This window comes from Neovison vison, chromosome 6 (assembly GCF_020171115.1).
Source record: "Neovison vison isolate M4711 chromosome 6, ASM_NN_V1, whole genome shotgun sequence".
Classification (NCBI taxonomy): domain Eukaryota; kingdom Metazoa; phylum Chordata; class Mammalia; order Carnivora; family Mustelidae; genus Neogale; species Neogale vison.
In genome coordinates this window covers 99,064,934-99,089,591 of record NC_058096.1, presented here as the reverse complement: position 1 = coordinate 99,089,591, position 24,658 = coordinate 99,064,934, and the positions used below count along the sequence as shown (strand labels likewise).

Here is a 24,658-nt window from a genome sequence, read left to right as displayed (position 1 = left end):
AGGCTCCTTGCTGAGCAGAGAGCCTGCTTCTCCCTCTGCCTGCCACTCTCCCTGCTTGTGCTTTCTCTCTGTCTCTCCAAAAAGTAAAATCTTTTAAAACAAAGTTCTTCAGGTAAATCTGAATTTTTTCTGTTTTCCTTATGCTTACTCACCTTACAGAAATTTAATGATTACTAGTATTTATAGTATAGTATAACTTTTAATAAAATATGAAGTAATTTTTTTATTTAGAGGCATTTTTATTAAAATGCATTATATATGACTAAAAAAATAACATTAAAATGATTTATATCATGTAAGTGTCATACTAACTTCTGGCAGATACTAAAGTTGCAGTGATGAATTCTAGGAAAAATAAAAAAGACTTTTGAAGTTTTGTTATTCTTATTACATCCCTAGAATTTTCATTTATAATTACCATCTTTTAATAAGAATAACTAAAATAGTATTCATATTTTGTTGAAAGCTTAGCCATAGTACTTAGTATTTGATCTTCATATTTTAGGGTTAAAATATGTCATAAGTTTACATTGTTTAAATCTTTAGTGTTTACTAATACACATAAAGTTGCCATATGGATAGAGGTACATATAAAACAAGTGTCCTCTAGACACTTGACTTCCATCTGGTTAAAATTTCTCATAATATATGAATTTTGTTAGAAGGAGACATTATACTGCTGTTAGTCAGAAAACAGATGTAAAATATTGTGCAAATCCCTGATGTTTATGTTGTAAATATTGTCCCATAAGTAGTAAAGGGTGTGATTGGCCCACCTGTATGCAGTGTTCCCAGATACAGGAACCCTACGCTTGGGTATAAATGGGAAGTTTATGTGACATTTTAGTTTTCTTGAAATACACAAGAAAAAAAAATTATTTAATTTTTGGGACTGTTAAGATCTTCCTGAAAATGTTAAGAAAGTAAACTACTTCTATATGAATACAGTATATGGTTTATAAAGCTATTTGGATGAATATTCTCAGAAATGGCTTGAGTTCTCTCCTTGTACGTCTTGCATCAGTAAACATCTCTTTACTCATAGTGAAATCGGTATACAACCTTTGACTTTCACATTTTATTTCTACCACCTCTGCACTTCACCTGCTTTCTATTACCAGGAAAACTTCCCCAGTGCTAACACATCTTTACGGTCACCATTTCAAACGTGGATGTAACCCTTAGCCAGTGAAAAGTACATGAGCACTGGGGAGCTGTTTGGAGAATAAAGTGAAATGAAAAGGGTCACAAATAGAGGAGTTTGATGTTATAGTTCTTAAGATTTCCTGAGGGCTTATTTTTATGATTCATCACTCTGACACATTTTTCTCAATTAAGTGAATACTGTTTGTTCTTTTGGTTTGTTTGTTTGTTTGTTTGTGAATCATCTCCAAGAGCAAGGAAAGAATACTTATGTATGATGGAATAAAATATAACTCTAAATATGTGAAAATTATGGGTCCAGTTTACCTGTCCTAACTTGAAAAAACTCTTCAAGTTCATTCACTTTCAGTTGGCTTAGTGAATACTTTGTTGCAAGTAGAATTTTAGTTTTCAGATGAATACATCAATTTGTAGGTGAAGTGATACTCTTAATGTCATAGGTAGAGCCAAGATTTAAGCCCCAAAATATCTCCTTCAGAGCCCATGCCATAAGCCTTAAGCTCTCCTGCCTTCTTGTTTAATTTTGTGGTGCTGTTTCCAAGTGAAAACAAAATAAAGGAGTTCACATAGCTCATAGCTCACTAATATTCTGAAATTCGACCATATAACCTTTGCTAATAGAATACCATTCAAAGTTTGAAATTCAAAATACTGCCCATGTGCTATATTTTACTTTCTTTTATTGTACTATTATGCTCTTTTGAGTATTTGGGGAAACATTTCTATTTCTACTTAACAACTGTATTAATCTATAGTCAGTTGATGTAAAATATTCAAATAATTCAAAGAAAGGCCTATTACTTAAGACACTTTTTAAAATTTGTTGAAAATACAATAGTTAATACATGACAAATTTCTAATAGTAGGAACATACATAGAAAAGAAATCTAAAAAAATCTGTATTTCCATCACAGATGTATATTCAAAACAAAGTACAAAGGAAATATCAATCCTTTATCCCCCACCCCACAAACACAAATTAATTAGAAATTCTCTTACACTAGGGTTCCTTTTGTGATCTATTAAGATTCCTTGTCTCCTTGTGATATATGCAAAAACTGTTTGACCTATGCAAGTTTCTTAATCTCCTTGTATATCATTTAAAATTAAGAATTTCTTATAGATAAGCTTGTTTTCTCTTATAGATAATCTTCAATGATAATGTTTCCTAAATGAATGAAAAATATAAGATTCTAATAGGGCTGATAATGCAGTATAACAACTGAAAATCCTTGGCACTGGTTTGGAATAAGAAATTTATATGAGAATACTTTAAAATAAAATACTTAAAAGGAGATAAATTATCTTGGTTACCTATAAATATGCAACCAAATTAAAATTTGGTGAATAAAGATGAATTTTTCATGTCTATAGACATATATGTGGAATAATATTTTTAAAAGATTTTATTTATTTATTTGACAGAGAAAGACACAGCGAGAGAGGGAACACAAGTATGGGAGTGGGAGAGGGAGAAGCAGGCTTCCTGCCCAGCTCAGAGCCCCATGTGGGGCTCATCCCAGGACCCTGGGATCTTGACCTGAGCTGAAGGCAGATGCTTAACGACTGAGCCATCCAAGCACCCCGGAATAAATTTTAAGAACGTAAGCAACACAAATAAATAAATGCAGCTTTCTACCAGACACTTGCATTGCAGTTTATGATAAGTATTTGTGTTCACATGGACCCAGAGGTAAATCATAAACAACATAAAGCCTAATGTTTTATAATTAAAATGAAAAATATGTGAAAATCATTATGGGAATCTGCTATTAAATTACATAAACCATGATTTTAAAATATGTAGAGGTAGGCCTATGAAAAATGGATACTCCATAGGTAAAATATAAATAAATATTGTTCCTTTTCTTATCCTAATCTGTCACTTATCTGCATGTTATTCTTAGAAGTTATTGCTATGTTACCATGGCTATATTTGTTTTTCTCACACTTTTTTTTAAAACCACAGTTTCCCTCCTCCCATATTAAAGAATTTATTTGAAAGTAAAATATCAATGCTTTATCTTATATTAGATAAATAACCCAAAAGAACTGATTGAATAACTTATAACATCTGCTTTCTATGGACTTAGAATAACAGATGGAATTATCCCATCTGATGAGAGAAACAGGATGCATATTGTATGATTTTTCACTTTCCCCAGATATATTTTCTACATTGAAAAAGTAATACTTTAAACTGTTTTGTGAGATAGAGAGGGTAGTACTAGGGATGACATATTATCACAGAAGTAAGCCTCCCAACCCTCAATATTTATCTGATGTCAAATGCAGCAGGTTCAATGCATCATACATTTATGTGATCAAGTAAATTGCTAGAAGCAAATTTGACATTAAGATGATAAACATGGCTATTAACAGAAATCAGGGTCTACGGTAATCAGATCCAATAAGCTAATTAATCTTAGCTCTGTCACAAAGCTTCCTTGAGACTGGAATGATAACATAAAGCATAAGCAGCACATCTCAAGCAATTTGGCCTTCCATCTTCTAGGTGCTAAACATGAGCTGGACAGGGCTATGGTGACTGAGATTAAATGCCCTTCTTTTTAGAGTCTGTTCTGGGAATATGTATAGGAATGCATTATTAGACTAGTACCTTTCAGTCAGAATTATAAAACTATCAAAGTAACTGATTATTATCATAAATATGATCAATTTTTAAAGTTATAAATGACTTTAAGCAGAAAAAAACAAACAAACAAATCAACAAATTGATTTGGCTAAATTAATGCTAGAACAGAGGCATTCTTTCCATATTAACCAACATAGTCCAGATAGGGATTTTATAGCCAGAGATGCATAGACATTGGTCAACTTCATAAAGGAACATAGTCCATCTACCTATACAACCCCCTTTTTATACTAAAGATTAATACTTCACATAATTTGAAAATATGATAAGTATATTTTCTTAGCAAAACTTAATAAAAAAATGGTCCTTTGATTTTTTTTTTTTAAAGACACATGTTAAACTTATACATTCCTGGAACAGACTTACAAAGTACAGAACTTGCCATGAGTTGAATTAAAAAAGTCCAACACCTTATCTTCTACTAGAATGAATTAAATGATTTTATAAATGCTGAGGCATTTGCTTTCAGAAAAGGCAGATTTCTTGGTTTCTTAGATCACAACCATTGTGTCGTCACATTCTGGTCCTTCCTCCTTTTTGCTTGAAAGTTTTCTAATCAGGGGCTACAGTAAAAAATGTAGATACCTAGTATCCAACATATATTAAACAACTCCATACCATGTAGTGAATTGTCAAAGATTATAATAAACATATACATATAGTTATCAAGAAATACTATATAAAACATTAGATATTCTAAATATTCTAGAAGCAGCCTGGGGTAACCATTTCTGAAAGCCTTTTCTAGTATTTAATCAGCCTTATTTTATAAAGTTATTTATGTATAGCCCAGATATATTTTGTTACAATTTAAGACCATGTTTTGTAGCTTTAGCTTTACAAGACTGGAATAGCTCCTAATTTTATGACATACGAAACTCCTTCATGTGTCTGAAATCTTTTTTTAAACTTTATCTTCAGCCTTCTTTTTTCAGATTAAATAATTCCCAATTAAATAATTCATCACATTTTCCTGATCTACCAATCATTTTGAATCCATTCCTCAATTTCTTCTATTCATTTTAAAATAGAGCAAGTCAAACTGAACCTGATACTCTACTAATTAAAAACGCCTGAAGCAGATTATTTCTCTACTTTTGCATATCTTTCCCTTGCTAAAATGAACCAAGTTTTTGTTTGTTTTTATTGTTATTTTCCTGATATCTTCCGGTCTTTGCTGATCTGGGCCACACTATTCATATTCCCCTGTAACTGTGAAATTTCTCTGGGATTCTGTGACACTGAAGCAATAAGAGAATATAATAAGATAGGATCCTCATCAGAAAGAGCAAACAAACAAAAACAAAAAACTGTGTGCCTCCTTATTAAGATCTACTTAGCTCAGATACATATTTCAAATATGCATTAATAAAATGTGTTAATATAATGAAACAAAAAGTAAGTCCCTGATCCTTCCTCCAAAAATATTTCTTAGAGGCCTAGCTAGTGTAATAACAGAATCCTGTCATTTTCAACTCATTAGTTAGAAACTATTACTTTCTGGGAGGATTTCGTTAATAGCCAACAAAAATCAGTAGAACACTGGAAGATGTTCACAGCAGCCCAGCAAGCCCTTTTCACTTTTCCATTGAACATTCCATGGGCATCCATCAAGTCATTACAATATTCCACATATCCGTCAACCTTTGCCAGGCTATCACATACAAGCACACACCCTAAAAGGATCCTTATGAAAAATTCATAAACATTTTCAAGTTACAAATTCTTCTCATTCAAGATAAGATTTAATGGCAACGGTTTCCTGAAGAAGTTAATAAGAACTCTTCTCTAATAATAAATGAGCTGAGATATGCAAGTGCCCTATGATTTCACCAGGCACTGTGGTTGGGGCTAAATTCAATACCAATTCATGTTCAGTTTTCTTTTGTTAGGTGCCTACGGCTATGTCTTCCCGGCTGTCAGTAATCTGATAAAAATATCAAAATTCAGTCAATGTAGATGAAGAGGGATTTAACTGTAATGACCATATCCAACCCCCTGGTTGATTTTTAGCATACTTCGCAGGGAGAATATCAAGTGATATTATTTACTCCTTAAATCGGGTCAGATTTAGGACAACATAAATTGATAAATCTGAATCATCTGATTAGTGTGCCTGATTGACAAAGGGCAGAAGTTGAAAGATTCTCCACATAAACGGGAAATCTCATCCAAATGGAAAGCCTGTAATCGTTCAATCTGTCCTCACTGGAGGTGGGAGAAGCTAAATAAATGCTAAAATAGAGGCGTTTTCAGGCACCTGCTGAGAATCCTGGTTAACTTCAACCTCACCCCCCCAACTTTTTAATTTTAAAAATTTTAAAGATCTCAATAGAAATGGTAATATAGCAGGACTAATACTCATATACTAATCACCTGACTTTTCCAGATGTTAATTATCCTCTCCACATTTGCTTTATCTTTGGTCATCTTTCTCATTTTGTACCATTTACAAGTAATCTAAAAACATCTTTTTAAAAAATATTTATTTATTTGTTTGAGAGAGAGAGGGCTTGAGTGGGAAGGGCAGAGGGAGAGGGAGAATGTTGAGCAGACTGCACTGAACCCAAAACCCTATATAGAGCTGAATCTCATGACCCCAAGAACACCATCTGAGCTGAAACCAAGAGTCAAAACCTTGACGGATTGTACCATCTAGGTCCCCCTAAAAACATCTTTTTTAGTTGTAAAGAACCATGATTGAAGCCACAGTGGTGCTAATGTCTGAAAGAAGGCACCTTAAGGTAAAGATTCTTTCATTAATTCATTTTTTTAAAAAAATATTTTATTTATTTACTTGTCAGACAGAGAGAGAGAGAGAGAACAAGCAGAGGGAGAAGCAGGCTCCCTGCAGGACTCAATCCCAGGTACCTGGGATTATGACCCGAGCCCAAGGCAGATGCTTAACCAGACTGAGCCACCCAGGCATCCCATCTTTCATTAATTCAGATAAATTAATAAACTGTGGGGATCAGAGGCAAGATTTGGAATAATAGTCCTAAGCTTCTTGGCTAATATTAGGCATGACATCGAATAAACACTCAAACTTTCAGAGACTCAGTTACTGTAGAAAAGTGGCCATTCCTACACATCACGGTGATTTTGTAAATGCTATGAGTGTTTACACGAGATAATGTATCTGAAAATTACAGTTACACAGGATATCATTCAGATAATTGCATTTAAAAAAAATCTCCAGTGAAAATAAGAACTGTTCCTTTACCACGGTTATAACACAACAACAATAACAGACATTTATGGAGCATTTACTAAAGGCCAGGGAATATAAAGACAATACTAGTCTACTGATTTTACAAGGAAGAAAATTAAGTCTTAAAGAGGTTAACTTGAAGACTGACTTAGCAATTAAATGGTAGAACTGGAACTCAAATCCATATAGTTGATCAAATTCCACACTTTGGTCAAGGGAAATGAGGTAGGAAACTTATTATAAATAGTAAACAAACAATAGATACAAAGACCCTTGTGGTAAAAATAGTGAAGAATTCAAATCTGTCTTTAGCCACCTCTTCCACATCTAGCCCCTCACTCTAAATAGTCTGCCTACTCTTTTCTCTGTGCTAAGGATATGAGATTAGTTTTAAACTGATTTCAGTTACCTTTCAATAAAATCTTTATAAATTATATTATGTATAGTGACATCCTAACGAATTGCCCATTAAGTGTATCAAGTAGTAACTTTTAATTTCTAGCATTTAACTAATATAATGTAGGTTAAAGAGACCTTCCAAAGCATCTCAAATTACATGAATACGGTCTCGTACTCTGTCCAACTGTAAAGTACTATCTGCATACATGTGTTTCCTAATTTTAGGGCAAAGAGCTTTAAAATTGCACTTTCTAACCTATCAGAATTTTAAAGAATCTCAAATTACTTATAAAACAAAATTCTTTCCTGGCTTATCAGTTTCCTGATCTCTATGTGATTTTTTTTTTAATTTTATTTATTCATTTGAGAGAGAGTAAGCATGAGTAAAGGGAGAGGCACAGGGAGAAGGAGAAGCCAACTCCCCACTGAGCAGGGAGCCTGATGTGGCACTTGATCCCAGGACCTGGAGATCATGACCTGAGCTGAAGGCAGAGGCTTAACCATCTGAGCCACCCAGTGGCCCCTATGTGACCTTATTTTAAAAACAGATTGTCTCTGCCTGTTTTACGATTAAAACACACAAATGATAAAGCTCATCAAAATAAAAGAAACAAAATCTATATAGTTAGCAAGTCATACTAGGAATTTTATAAAAACCCAAGGAAAATATCTGTACATATTGTACCAATCATCACATAAGAAAATACCATTGTAGCCATGCTTTTGTTGTGTTTGTTTGTTTGTTTAAAAGATTTTGACACACAGAGAGAGCCAGCAGAGGAAGAGGGAGAAGCAGGTTCCCCACTGAAGAGGAAGCCGGGCGTGGGGCTCCATCCCAGGACCCCTGAGATCATGACCCAAGTGGAGGGCAGACACTTCACCGACTGAGCCACCCAGCCACCCTGTAGCCATGTTTTACTTCATTATTTCCAGCACAGGTCACTATGCTATTTTGCCCAGACCTCTTTGATTCCAATTTAGCATAAAACACTTTGTCACTGAGTTTTGCTGTCTATGAAAAACAGACAATAAAGGATCCAGAATATTGCAGACAATTTTGAAAATTTTAGAAATTAAATTATTTTTTAATGATTTCCTCATTGTCTTCTGATTCAATCATACTCATATCCTGTAGCTGCCTTTCTCTTTGGTTTACTTCAAAATAGATGGTTGTATATCAAAACATGTTGAAACAATGACTATAAAGCATGTATATCAGCACACATAATAACACAGGAAACCAACATGGGCTGACTTGCTTCATTTTGTTTACTGTTCTAAATTAAAAACTAAAAATTTAATTCAGGTGCATGTGTGAAAGATTTAGATAATTTCCTACAGAGTCACAGAAAGCTCAGTAATGAAGGATAAGAAGTAGGTAGAACAATGCTTGTGTATCCGTCCTATAATAGCAACTTGGGAGGAAAGCCAATTCTATTTTAATATACTAAATATTACAAATTTTATTTTTAACCAGTTCTTTTCTTATGTTAAGGAATCCTTGAAGTTGTAAAATTTATAAAGCTGACAATAGAGTGGATACCACCCAAAATATAAGGTGAAGAAACATGCTACCATTGTCCTTTTCTTAACAGAATAGAAATTAAATTTTAGATTTTATCACAGGTGTTTTAATATCCATAATGCCCTCACCAAGTTGTACTCCTATCCAAATATAGATACGCCACTATTTAAGGACAAAGAAACTGTATTAGAACAGTCATTAATTTGGGTATTAGAACAACGTCAGGTATGTATGGCAAGTTACAACCTCAAGTGTTTCTCTTCCATTTCATTTGGTGACTCATTTTATATCTTAACATTGTTTGAAAATTTTTTAGTGTGAGAATTACAGAAGTTTGATGTGGATAATTTATCCACATCAAAAAACAAGCCTCCTCTTAACTCAATAGGTAGGGATAGTACGAATGTAATAGATTTGGATAAAAACAGAAAGAAAACCATAACTGAACATTTAAGAATAAACATGATCTTTTGGAATAATCTGCTTGACAGCTCTTCCTTGATTATGAATACTAGTTCAAACTGGAGTCTGCTATTATACTACACATATTCTTGGATTATAGTGACTCTAATTTTTCTAATTTTCCAAAACAAATTTAATTTAAAATGCAGAATTATTCCAAAATGATTGGAACTATCAGTGTTGTAAGAGCTTTAAAATGTAGTTTGGATGACTATAATATTCAAATAATGTACTTATTTTTAATTGAAGAAAATTTATAAGGAATTTATTATGCTAAATGAGATTCCTAGGTATAATCTAAAATTCAGTACAAGAGAAAACACACCAAAAGCTTACATGAGGACTGAATAAAATTTGGAAATGCAAATCTAGTAAATAAAAGTAACTTTCATTTTAACTGTAATAGGCTTTTTTCAAATTGCACATTATTAAAACCACAAAAGTTTTATTTTTAACTATAATATATACTGGGCTATAAAACCTTCCCAATAGCTTTCACATAAACACAGTAAATATATATTTTCAGTTAAAAAGCAATTTAATGAATATTTATGAGAATAATAAATTAACTTATATGTTAATAATTACTGATTAAAATAACAATTTATTCAGTGTATATTAATTTCGAAGTTCAAGTGAGAATATTTTAAGTTTCTATAGCTAGGTTAAGGTTTTATAACTTATTATAGGTTAATTTGTTATAAAAACAGGAAGTCTATTGAATTCAAAACCAGCCACAATACATTGTGTGGCTATAATTTTAATTACATAAATTTTAGGGAGAGGTTTTGGGTATTTTTTTCCAAACAAATACTCATCTTTTTTTCAATATTTCTTGCCAGAAGTAATTTAACTGTCTCCACGTATTTTACAGCAAGAACAAATTAGTAAAATCTAAGCTGCTAAATAAGATTCCTTAGCAAAGTGTTCCTCAGCAACATAATAATTAATTTATTTTTATTAAAAGACAGAGAGAGAAAGAGCTCCATGGCAAATAGATAGCAATTAATAATTAGACATCAGATGGCTTTTCAAAAATTTTGTTGCGTATAGAGCCAAGGGTTTATTTACTTTTTAATTTTTCAGTTTTGTAAACACCCTCTATGAAATTTCAGAAATGGAAGAAACTATGCAAAAATCTCTAAATAAAAGTTAGTTTTAGGATATTCTAAATCCAAATACAAAAGAAAATCTTCAATGTCATAATAATTCCTGACATAATCTAAACCCTCTACTGAAGTACTGAGCCTTATGTAGAACAAACAAGGCAGGGATTATACAGTGTAATGAATGAAATCTTAGATTTTGATTACACAGGATAGTGACCATTAAGGAAATAAAATGCAAATAGAAAACACAGTAACTGGTAAAATATTTTGGTGTGATTAAATAAAATATTGGCTTATATTCAGTTAAATGCTTAGTATGTTCTAGACATTATGTTGAAAGCTTATATGTATTATTTCAATTAATTTCTACAATAACCTTGGGATTCAGGCAATTTTCTTCTGTTTTTGGAGCCATACATGATACCCCCACTTTCACAATAAATTTACAATTTGTAGATATTTATACTATCCTATAATATAATACAGTTTTAATTATCAAAATATTATCTTCATAATACTATACAATTCTATCATCTCAAAAAAGTTTGTGCATAAAAATAAACACTGAAGAATGTAAAAATTCAAAGTAGGCACTATCCTGTCAGGTCATTGTTTATAGTCATCCTTAATCAGTTTATGTTTATTTTTAACATTCATTTCTCCATTAATTTATATCTGTCTTACTTTACAAAAAGAATTAAAGAGACAACTTTAATTTTTTTCCTTTGAGATTTAAATAATGCTACATGGCATCAACATAATTCTTATTGTTAAATTGTGCAAGAGTGCAATCTTGAGAGATAATATTTCTATAATTGATTTATCTAATAAGTATATTATTTTCTTCAGTTCAATTCAGCAAGTTTGAGAGAACTGACATTTCCTCATTATTAAATTCATGTCCTTTCCCATTAGATTTTTGGTTTTTAAGAGCTTGAAATAATACTGATCAAGAGTTATGATTGTTGGGGCACCTGGATGGCTCCGTCAGTTAAGTGCCTGCCTTCAGCTCAGGTCATGATCCCACGATCCTGGGTTCAAGCCTGCCTGGGGCTCCCTGCTCACTCGGGAGCCTGCTTCTCCTTCTCCCCACCTCCACACGTGCTCTCACTCTCTCTCTAATAAATAAAATCTTTAATAAAAAGAGTTCTGCTTGCATTTTCAAATTTAATATACAACCTTAAGAGTTGATATTATTTTTATTACTGATGCCTAGAATATAATTAAAGAGGGAGGGAGAGAGAGAGAGAAAACCAAACAAAATCTCTAAGACTTCAGAGATGTTAGATAATATTCTAAGGTCACTTAAACGACAAGAAGAGTCAGGACTGGAGACTGTATCTACTATCATTGCATTCCGCCACATTGTGCTTCATGATTTAAAACAAGTTACTTGTCAAACACAGAGCAAACAAGGCAGAGTGGACAGATGGGGACACCTATCTACAGCAGGAAAAATATTGTCAACTATATGCAGGAGGAGAGGGAAAAACTGGAATATTTAAAGGTAAGCTCCAGATTACCACAAAGCCATATTACTTCCATAAAAGACATCTACAATTCCCAAAAGTTAAAATATGTCTACAGCTTACTCTTTCAGATTTTAGAATAATACATAATATATTAAAAAATATTTCTGAAAAAAATTTTCTGAAACATGTGTGACTTTAGGGAATGAACTAGAAAAAAATCAGTTTTTTTTTTTTTCTTCCTTCTTTCCTTCCTCCATTCTTGTCTGTCTCTGGCTTCCCTCTCTCCCTTTCTTAATTTCTTGCTTTTCTTAATTTACACATTTAACAGTCAGGAGCAAAAACATGCTTTGCACCCTTTCTTTTGGTCCCAAACTTGTGTGAAGACATGGGGATTATTTTTGTTGGCCATATTACAGCACATATGCAAAAATCATCTCTTCTGATACATGATGTCACTTGTTTTGATTTTATGATTTGAGACAGTAAATGTAATTAAATTATATTATCACATAAGTAAAATACAGACATGACTTTCAAATTATGGGATTCATTCACCATGAATGAATAATTCAGACTTTGAAGACTTGTAGACATATCTTCATTTGGTTTTAAGCCATAAAATAATACTCTAATACCAGGAATAGGATCTGAAGCATTCGATTAGTTATTCTTATCCTAAACTCACTTCCTTAAAGTCTGATTACCAAGTGGCAGAATAATGACACAGTCCAAAGTTTTCTCATTATAACTTATGATTGAAGTTGTATTTCAAACTACTTAACTTTTATAGATATGGTAATATTTGGTCTAAGTCATTTAGAAAAATAAGTAAAGTCAGTCAGTGGAAAATGGAAGGCATTCTGATTTGAAAAAAACAACAGCAGATCTAGGTTTTAAATATATTAAACCACTGTTTTCTGACTTTGTGTTCTAGTCTTGACCATGTTTTCTATGATCAACAGAGCAGCTCTGGAGTTTTATAATTACAAAATATGGAGAACTGGTCTTTTGTAATCACTTCTGAGAACTGGGTAGGAAGTACCTCATTAAACCAGTAAGTGAACAAACATACCCTTTCTAAGTATCAAGAGAGTGTTTGTTTTTTATTTTCGTAAAATACTTTCAAAAATTCTCTTAAATTAAAAGGAGCAAGTCTGCTTCCATACACAAAAACATATCTAAAATCACCATACAATGGTGCTAATTTAAACACTTTTTTCATCTGAAATAGTCATAGAAAGTCACATATATAGATCCACTAGGATCACCAATACCGGGGGAAATTATAATACACTAAAACTTTCAATAAAAATGGGGGTCTTGGGGCACCTGGGTGGCTCAGTGGGTTAAGCCCCTGCCTTGGGCTCAGGTCATGATCTCAGGGTGCTGGGATCGAGCCCCGCATCAGGCTCCCTGCTCAGTGGGGAGCCTACTTCCCTTCCTCTCTCTCTCTGCCTGCCTCTCTGACTACTTGTAATCTCTGTCTGTCAAATAAATAAAATCTTTAAAAAAAAAATGGGGGTCTTCGGGGTACCTGGGTGGCTCAGTCGGTTAAGCTTCTGCCTTCAGCTCAGGTCATGATCCTAGGGTTTTGGGATGCAGCCGTACATCTGGCTCCCTGCTCAACAGGGAATTTGCTTCTCCCACTCCCTTTCCGGTTGCCTCCCCCGCACCCCATGCTTATGCACTCTCTCTTGCTCACTTGCTCTCTCTCTCTCAAATAATAAAATCTTTTTAAAAAGTTTTTTTTCCTCTTTTTTCCTATCTTTGTAGCCTCATTGCCACATCACAAATAAGATTATACCAGCATGCCCATGCATATATCACACATGCATAAAACATACCATGAATATTTTATCTCTTAAAAATATTGAATACCTTTTAAAAAAATTTATATATTTATTTATTTATCAGAGAAAGAGAGAGAGAGAGAGAACACAAGCAGGGGAGCAGCAGACAGAGAGAGAAGCAGCCTCCCTGCTGAGCAAGGAGCCCAATGAGGGACTCCATCCCTGGGATCATGACCTGATCCAAAGGCAGACACCTTATTGACTGAGCCACCTAGACATCCCAAATCCCTTTTTGTGCACATCGTTGTATTATTGTAATAGGCACCACATATTTTTGAGCTCTTAGGTAAATGCATATTTTAATTTTAGGGTATAAGAAATTAATTTTTAATTTTACCATCTTAAACTTAAACTGCTTAAAGCAGAGTAGACACTGTCTATTATTAGCTAGAAGAAAAAATAATTCTTTCGAATGTGGTTATTATATTCTGAATTATGCTGAATTAATTGCTGAATTAATGCTATCAGAAAAAAAGAAAAGGGATTGAATTAATGCTATCAGGAAAAAAGAAAAGGAGATTGGAATGAATTAAACCACAATTCAGCAAATCTTCAAAGCATGCAAATTGCTTCATGTGAAGTTAGTTTTCAAATACCATGTTTCTCAGCATTTACTTTACCTAAACTAGAAGATTTCTTGTTGATCATCCAATTGTCCATTTGTTTAATACAGATTGGGAAATCACCAATACCTATAGATATTTCCTCACTGAATCCCCAACTCAGCATTTTAAATTTAATTATTTTTTAAATTAAGAAAATAGTATGAAGTTTACCTGTCTTTAAATAATTCTACTCCTTCCTAACCTGTGGAAAACATTCCGTTCAAAGGTATAAACACCTAACAGTTGTTTCCTACCTCTCATTTCCTTCTGGGCTCTTCAAAGAGGCCTACCTGTGTAAGAATGCCTTATGAACTTAAGTAGTGATTGGTTAAGTTACACACTGGCCAAAGAGTATACGATTAATATTAAAGTATAAATCTTACTGGATGAATAGATAGGGAAATGGTTCATTGTAGGAAATTACAAAATCATTCAGATTCCTGGATCATTAAAATTCTGATTATAAGGATAAAAATGTAAATAAGGAAAATTTAAAAACCAGCTAATACTTATGGATATATCTTACTATGTAACAGTGAGTACTAGGAATGTGCTGTCTGTTACTCCTTTCACTAAAAACAAACAAACAAACAAACAAACAAAAAACAGCAATAGCATTTGTGGATTTTTATGTGTAATTTCACCATGCAAAAAAGGCATAAATATATGCATTCATCTGTAATTTCATTGCATACAAATTTAACTCCTGTAAGACATGAGGCTGATGTGTGGTATAGACCTAGATAATGGCCCAGCCTCCATGTTTCAGAAGGATTTATATGAGTTCTAGTTGTCACGAGGTATACCAGAATTTTTTTATTATTATTGCTTTTGTGAAAATGGCTCTAAAAAGAAAGCCAAGGGCTTTTATTGCATTTATAAAATAAATTTCATACTAGAGTGCTATTCAACAATTTGGGAATATGTGAGGGTCTTAGGATGGGCTTTACTAAGTTTCAGACTGTCGCAGAGAAATCTAAGTGAATCCATTAGGACCTATAAAATAATATTCTGTCTTGAAGTTTAAAGAATTAAAGCACTGTCCCATAAAACAAACTGCTAACATACAAAACTAAAAATTACCTAAAGACATTTGTCTAAGGTTTAAGCTTAAGGGAACTAGCACAAGTTAGATCTGGAGAACTGGGTTGGCTCTTTCTCGTGGTCATAATGTATAGATGAAGGCAACTTCTAAAAGCCATGTGCTTCTCATCGTTCCTGCTACACAGTACAGGGATTTTCTCAGCAAAGCCTTCATGGAGACTAAATTAACACATGGACAGTATTTACATTAAAACTAATGATATCTCCTCCTTCTTGACCACAGATTATTTTTCTACTCATTTTAGGAGATAATTTAATTCACAATTAGTTTCCCTTTTTGTGCTACCTCAGATGCAGAGCGTCTCACCCAAATGTATTTTTGAACTCTGATTTAGTAGCTACTGCACAAGTCAGAAGAGACGAACTTTTCTCTTTACTCATTCAGCTGCATGTTCCCAGTCCAGATAGATGCTTATTGAGAATCACGATGAGCAGTTGTGATACACAAAGAAGTCAATTGGTTCTCTGCCATTTTCAACCCAGTTGTATCACTACATTGCCTTGCTTTCTAGTGTCAGCCCCAGAATATACTTGATGGACTAGCTAAACATTTTTCGCTGTTACCATGCTGTATAACTTTATCTTGTCCATACTTCCTTTTTCTATGTGACTGTATATCAATAAATGTATTACCAATGATTCCCCCCAAATATCTGGGATAGTCCACAGAACACAGAGACCAGCTACAGTAGAATTTAAAAAGTTAAAGAAAGGGATACCTTGTGTCCTCTGCTAGGAAGATATACTGAATTTGTGGCAAGGCTCTGTCTAGAGGGGGATTCCACATATATCTCTTTGTTAAATCTACTCATGGGCCTATAAATAAGGTGATGAGGGGAAAACACCAAGTTCTTAATAACTGCATCCTCCTCCAGATAAAAAAAATAATTCATTGCTTTGTAGATATGGCCAAATGGTTTTATAATGTAAATATTCCCTGGGAAATATAAAGTCAAATATAAAGAAACTTGCTTTGTTTTAATTCATAATCTACTGGTAAGGATTTTGAGTATTTGTCCTATAAATTCTGTTACAAAAGGTTTTTTGAATGTCTTATATAACTCGAATTTTTCATCATCTGTAATTTCACCAATCCAATTTACATAATTGGTCCCCTCCACAGACAACATTTTAGGTCCCTATGTCACTGGAAGACTGAACAAGCAGAATCAAGTACCAGAAACAATGTTGCTTGGTTTCCCACTGTCCTTTCAGAACATACCTAGAGAGGATCCCCAAACACCTAGAAGAAGACTTCTTCTGATTATTTATAATTTTTAAAGTCCTGTAATCAATTTGAGTCACATGTTTTAATAATTAGAGCACATCATCTCACATCATGATCAAAACTCTACCCTTGATTTAAAATTTCATCTTCTTGCCCTCCGCCAACTCAGGTCTGTTATTGAAGAAGTATACTCTGTTTTCTTTCTTCCCTCATGCACTAATGATACTTACCTTTAAATTGAAGATAATAATGGTTCCTACTTCAATATTATGGTTATTATGAAGATTAATGTGATAGTACATAAAAAAGAAAGCTTAGAAAAATTTCTAGCCCATACTACTAACAATGGGAAACTATAAAGAAGTAGAAATCATCCATAATTCCATTGACCCAATTTATATAATTGGCCCCGAGAAGCTGAGTAAATAACACTGGAGAGCTGTAAGTCTTTTTGGGTCAAAGAAAGGTGCATCAGAACAACAGGGATGGGGGTTATGGGCAGGTAAAGCATTTCTTGGCCAGGAGAAATAATTCATTCCCACTAGTCTAGCCCAGACCAGAGAACCACAGATTTGCCTAGGCCTGAACTCAAGTAGCTTAACAAAAACATGTAATCACTTATACTCTTTTGTTTCACTAGGAAATATACCTAATATAAATTAGTTTTGCTTTTTGGATAGTTTTCAAATCAGTATGAATTTGTGTTCTCTCTCTACACTGCATTCTACCTTCTCAAGAGTCACTATAAATATTAGTGTATTCTTTAGACCAGAAGGACTAGGCAGGCAGCTACTTTGTATTTTTTTAAAGAGCCAATTATAGACACTGTTTCTAGGTCTCTGGCAAATATTGTGTGTATGTATATATAACTGTATCTACTTATAGATATACAGAGACATAGATACTACATAAATATATAAACACGCATATATTTTTCTGCTCCCAGCTCTGGAGGGACAGGTCAATTCCAACACAGACACTCCTTTTCTACTCACTTATTAGATGGTGAGCAAACCCCTCTCTTACTTTCAGGTTTCTAGGGTGAGTCAGGCACCAGTCTATCCTGTCCCCCATACTGCAGAAGTACACATTAAGCCTTCCACATGGTTCCATTGAAGCACCAGTCATGAGGCTTAGAGTAGAACTTAAAATAAATATCTCCAGAGGTGCCTGGGTGTTTCAGTTGGTTAAACATCTACCCTCATCTCTGGTCATGATCTCAGGGTCCTGGAATTGAGCCCTAGGCTGGGCTCCCTGCTCAATAAGGAGTCTGTTTCTCCCTCTCCCCGTGCTCATGCTCTGTGTGTGTGTGTGTTGTGTGTGTGTGTGTCCCTCTCTCAAATAAATAGATATAATCTTAAAAAAATAAATTTCTCCAAAATTTATATTCATAAAATCTCCCTATCCCATCTTCTAAATCTTTTATATACCAGATGTAAGAGGTTCAACAACACTCTAACATGCTTTTAATTATTTCCTTTGAAATATTGGTGTTGGGTAGTTCATATTGAAATACACATTCTTGTACATATTAGAGCCTCACTTAAAAATTTCAATTTATCATCTTGATTAGCTAGCTACTGTAACTACATTTACACATTAAAGACGCAGAATGTGAGGTGGGACTACCAGGGTATATATCCAGATTGAATCATTTGACTATCTGACCATCTTTGAGCCAGTCACTTATTTGTTTCCTGCCTTAGTTACTTCTGTACACTGAAGATAATAATTGTCCCTACCCAACATTATGATTATTGTGAAGATTAACGTGACAATACATTAAAAACATGTATTTATTCCAGATTACTAACATGCTATCTTTAGAAATAAGAATACAATCATTACTATGATAATTACTACAAACGTCTACTTTATAACTTGCTCGTCTTATAAAGATTTTCACATACTGTTCAGTATTCTTTTTTTTTTTTAAGATTTTATTTATTTATTTGACAGAGAGAGAGAGAGAACATGCACAAGTATGGGGAGCAGCAGACAGAGGGAGAAACAGGCTCCCCACTGAGCAGGGAGATTGATTTGGGGCTTAATCCCAGAAGCCAGGATCATGACTTGAGCCAAAGGTAGATGCTTAACCTATTGAACCACCCAGGTTCCCCTCAATATTCTACTTTACATTGTAAATGTATAGTATCCAGCCATATAAATAGCATCATTTTCAATATTAAACTGGACACACAAATCATCTCTGAAATTTGTCACATCATTGATGATCTTTATGTTTATCATCTCCGTTTTTCCCTCTATATAGCGTACTAGTTGAACTGGAATTAATGGATCAAAATGTGATTAAGTGATTTAATATACACTGACAAATTATACTACTAAAAATTAATATCACATTGATAGACATATATCATATATCTCAAATATAAAGTATTTTTAAGACTACCTTAAAATTCTAGACAATTATCAACTATCAGACATTGATTTAAGTGTAATGGCATCCATGGAAGGTAATGAATAACAGACACAGGATGTTCTCTTGTTTCCTTACAGCAAGCGCAAACAGATTTCTGGAACATTTTTGAACTGGGAAGCAAAGATTTTTAAGTGTTGGGTGAGGAGAAATCCAATACATGTTAAGAACCAGAGAGTTCCAGTGACAGAACTACACTGACCATTCTTTTTTATTTTTTTATTTTATTTTATTTTTTTAAAGATTTATTTATTTATTTTAGAGAGAGAGTGTGTGTGCATGCAAGAGAGGGCAGGGAGAGAGGGAAGAGGATGAGGGAGGCTTAAGCAGATTCCATGATGAGCTGGGAGCTCCATGCAGGGCTCAAGCTCACAACCCTGAGATCAGGACCTGAGCAAAAACCAAGATTCAGATGCTTAACTGACTGCACCATCCACATGCCCCTGACCATTCTTTTTTAATAGAAAAAGAAAATGAAGTAAGAATGAGCAGTAGTAGCTATCTTTCGTGGTGGTTCATTATGAGATACTTAGAGTGAGCTGCTTTAATTATGTAAATGCATCTAGTGGATGAGTGTTAATAAACTTCTATTTAAATAAAATAAATCAAATTTCTGTTTCTCCTTAGCATATTATATTTTAATTAAATTCTTGAGCACAGTCAGTAACTGTGAAGTTATACAGTTGACAAAATCAATCACTAAGGAGTGTAAATCTGCTAGATACTAGTCTAACACAAAGCACACAGTAATTAGTCAGTTTTGATAATAGAAGTTTCACATATGTCATAAGAGGAAACTCTGGTTCTTATTTCCAGCATTCTACATTGGTATTATTATAAAGAGTACAGACAATTTTATCAAGGTCCCACAAACTCCAATACCTGGCTTAAATTATTTTCTGTGTTAAGTAATAAGAACATTAATTTTTCTCTTAAAGATTTTAACTTAAAATGTTCTACTTTGGTGAAGTCATTTTCTGTGACATTCTGACTTTTTGTGCTTCTCTTTCTCCCTCCTTCTAGGTCTCTCTTTCTTTCCACTTACAGAGGCATGTAACTCAAAAAGAAAAAAAAAAAAATCAGCCCACCACCAACAAACAGCCATCGGACCAACCTTATAAAGTAATGGCAATTTTCCTAATTTCAGGAGTGCAATCTGATTCGTTGTATTTTTCATTTTTTGAATCCTTTTTAAATTATCTGCATTTCCATAACTCACATCAATGACTTCAGCCTGAAAGAGAAGAGAAAAATAAAGTCTTACAGGAATAAGCAAACTGTCCATTTAGTATGACAAAACCATTCACAATAATTTGATATATTCAAAAAAGAACTATTTCTACTCTTATCCTGACCCAATCACCACAGACATGATCTTTCTATTTCTAACAGGATACAACAATTCCTCTGGTCATTTAAAAAAATAGTTTAGAGTCACAAACTGAGGGGTGCTGGAGGGAGGGGAGGTGGGGGATGGGGTAATTGGGTGATGGGCATTAAGGAGGGCAGTTGATGTGATGAGCACTGGGTGTTATGCGCAACTGATGAATCATTAAATTCTACCCCTAAAACTAATAAAACATTAAATGTTAACTAAATTGAATTTAAATTAAAAAAAATTTTTAAAAGCTCTGGATTCATTTTTCCTTTGCCCTGTCCCTTCTAAAAAAGTTACAAGCCCAATTCATTCCTTTAACAGACTATCAAGATTGGTTTACTATATATTTATGTTTCTGGAATTTAAACCATTTTACAAAACACAAGATTAATTTCCTTAAAGTTCAACAATAATCATACCATTACAAAAAATTCAAAGGCTCTCAATTTTTATTCAAATTAAGTAAATTCCATCATACACAGTGTTCAGGTGGTGCATATACCCAGTGTGAATGACAAATCCTTGGGTTATATAGGATACAACCTGTATGGCCGACTATATGCACTAATCTGGCGTAAAATCTTCAAGGATTTTAGAACATGAGATCAGACTATGATTTCTGTCAAATATTCACTACCCTCCCTACAGCTATCTTTTATTCTACATCAAATATTTCTTATCTTAAGAAGTCCCCTTTTTATTAATATGAAAATTGTATGCCTTTCTGGAGATTCTAATGAGAATCCTCTGATGTGGTTGCTCTTTTCCTTCTCCTTGAAAAGCTCCACACTGAAGGTTCTATCAAACACATCTTCCTATGATCCAAGATGATTTCTTTAATGTTTAGTTTCCATAATTTCTATCATTAAGATAGTAATCATTGGGGTGCTTGAGTGGCTTAGTCAGTTAGTTGTCTGACTCTTGTTTTCAGCTCTGGTCATGATCTCAGGTTCATGAGACTGAGCCCCATGACTCACTCCCTGATCAGCAGGAAGGCTGCTTGAAGATTCTCTCCCTCTGTCTCTACCCGCCCCCTCCCCCACAAAACAAATAAGTCTTAAAAAAAAAAAAAGTAGTTGTTATGCTTTCCAATAATAACACTGAGACATTAAGGAGTTAGTGGAGGCAAATACAGAAAGAACACAGATGGAGAATCTATACATCTAACTTCCCACCTTTCTCAACTGGAGCTAATTTCTTCTACTAGTTTCATGCAAAGGATTTCCATAGAAGACTCATATGAAGAGAGAAGTTTTTAGAAGCACATGTGAATACTAAGATACCAACAAATCTGTTAGAGGAAGCATTTCTGGCATGAAATATTTCCTTAACCATTTCATTCAACTGCATCTGGCAAAACTTTAATGATACAAAACTTTACTGATACCTTTTCAAATGTTACCTTCTAACGAACTGTATTTCCCTGTTGCTCATGTATATGTGACTTTCTCTACTTTGAATCCCATTGTGATTTGTTTCTGACTCTCCTGAGGACCTCACTGGACTCATCTCTTTATATACATATAAAATTTTACCTCAATGAATCCATCATGCAGCTTTCTCACCCTTCACCCAGATATGCAGCATATATTGTTGGCTTATTGGTCATAAATTAAAATGATTATAGTTTATATGGCATCTCTGAAAAGTTGAGCTATACTTTCAAATGGATTACTAAGAAAACCTTCTTGTTAAAAACACTTCTGTCTGAATGGTTTTGAATAATAATTTTGTTCCTATTAAAATGTGTTTAGCAAGGCTTATTAATATAATTTTTGAGTTTGCTAATACCATTACAATATAAATAACTATGCAATTATGATTTTAAAAGCCTAGTTAAATAAATTATTACATAATATTAATAATCATCACACTGAAAAAAATGAGAAAATTCACATTATTCATTTAAATTTTTAAGCCACCTACTAATTATGTGTGATTCACTGATATCATCTTAAAACAGGAATATTACTCAATTGGTTATATTAATGAACATATTTTTCATACTTAGGAGAGGCTGGGGGAATCATGCTGATTTGAAACAGTGTGGGCTAGACTTCCACTTTTTGTTTGTATATAAACCAAAAGGTATGAGAGTTACAAAAATACTAGTTTACATTATTGGAAAACAGCAATAGCTTGCCTCAATAATGGCAATTTTAATTAAAGAGCTCTTCAATGATCTTTCTTTAAATAGCACATCGATAGATTCAAGCATTTTAACACATAAGAAGAAGGTCTTTTTTTTTCATTTTTCACAAAAATAGTCCTCAATACAGCATCATTATACAAATTTATTTTGGCTTCTGCATTAAAAATCAATATTAAAGAAATCAGTGTTCTCATGGTTTGATAAGTGCTAATAAAAATGTATCTTTTTGCCTTCAAAAGATGTCTTTGAATCAGGTCCTTCCTGAAAGCCTTTCCTATTTACCTTTAAGCAAACTGAAAAATCACGGCTGCAAGAAAGCACATTGAATTTTTCTAAGACACAAATCAATATACAATGATATGATAAAATGTCAAGCCATTTCTTTCCACACATTCTTGTTTCTACAATGGACCTTTCTTATAGTATGTGTTCTGTCACACTAGAAAATCATCCAGTCAAACAGTTGAGGTACAATGTTTAATTTATGTCCAAATACCAAGGGGTAAGTTACATCTGACTAATCCCTTTGGAAAGCATCAAATGAGCAGGAACCCATGTACTTGTTGAACTATTCACTTGTATGCACCAGCTTTTCCACTGAGGACTTCCCTGACACATAGGAGGAAGTAAGTGAGAAGTGCAAAGTAAAATGGACTAGCTCTGTTTTGTTTTATTATTATTATTATTATTGTTACTTAACCTGGGGGGGAAAACATTAATTTTTATTTAAATTCTATGCATTAATTTTTGATTAAGAACAAAAAATATAAAATGATAGCAACAACTGTAACAAAAAACAAATATTTTACATTTCATTAAAGATTTTAAAGTACTGAAATGACAGTAGATAGTGGTAGCAGCTAAGAGAGAAAGTGGCACAGTTTAGAAATAACCACTATATATTAAAATACAATTATCTTTTGTGGCAAAATATGTGATTAGGAGGAATCATAAACCAGATAATTAGCAATAACAAAAACTCAAAACATTAAAAAGTGATATTCTATTATATCAGTGGTTTTATGCTTCTACACAGAAATGGTGAGACAGTCCTGAGCAGAAGCAACAGAAAGGAATAACTAAGAGAAATGAATAGAACTGTTATTTTCTGTGGTCAGCTAAATTAAAAAAAAAAAAATGGAACTATCAGGGTAATAACTAGGTCAGGGAAGACAAAACAGGACCATCCACCTGTGGGTAGCCTGTGCTACACAGTGATGAACAATCCAGTGCCAAGTTTCTCTTCTGTCTTGAGGTAGCAAAAATTATTCACACTTATGAAATTGTGTATGCTTTCAAATTTTTCAGACTTGACATTTTCAACCAAATCAAACACTCTGGATCCTCTTAGCTCTTCTCTAACAGATTCTGAATGTACAGAGTGTTTGAAAAGCATTGTTGCTTTGACTAAAACAGTAATTTTCTACTCAAGAGTTGGAAATGGTAAACCCAACATACTGACAAAATACAGTGTCATCAGAAATACCAGTCACCTCAATACAAGTTTTACTTCAGAAATTTACTATCTTATATAATCTAGCTTTGACTCCTCTTCAAATTAGTGTTCATGTCTATTAAAAACTTGTAAAATCAAAACGTCCTCCCATGTTTACCTCTGTCTTTTCTAGAAGGCATTAATATATTAATATTTATGAAGATTTCAAAATTCAGAGAATTGTGTTAGTACTTTTTTTTTCAAGTTCATTCAAAGGCTTTCCATCACATGGATATTATCATGAAAACCACACCATACCAGAGCATGAAAATCAATGCTGCTTCCTCCCACTCCTGTGGAAACATCACTAATCATTTACCGCTTTTTCAAACTCCTTCTCAGGATGGTAATCTAGTTAATGAAGACCAACTGGGGTTGGCATAAGTAGGGAGCTATAGAAAAAATTTA

General features: G+C 33.4%; 1 protein-coding gene across 3 annotated transcripts in view; it reads right to left on the bottom strand.

Annotated features, from left to right (window-relative positions):
• NAALADL2 (N-acetylated alpha-linked acidic dipeptidase like 2) overlaps positions 1–24,658 on the bottom strand; it is a 1,286,203-nt gene that overhangs the window by 524,142 nt on the left and 737,403 nt on the right. For all 3 annotated transcript variants that reach the window (XM_044251814.1, XM_044251815.1, XM_044251812.1), the window contains one exon: positions 20,340–20,459. In XM_044251814.1, the coding sequence (XP_044107749.1) occupies positions 20,340–20,459 (120 nt within the window). The remainder of the gene's footprint in view (positions 1–20,339; positions 20,460–24,658) is intronic.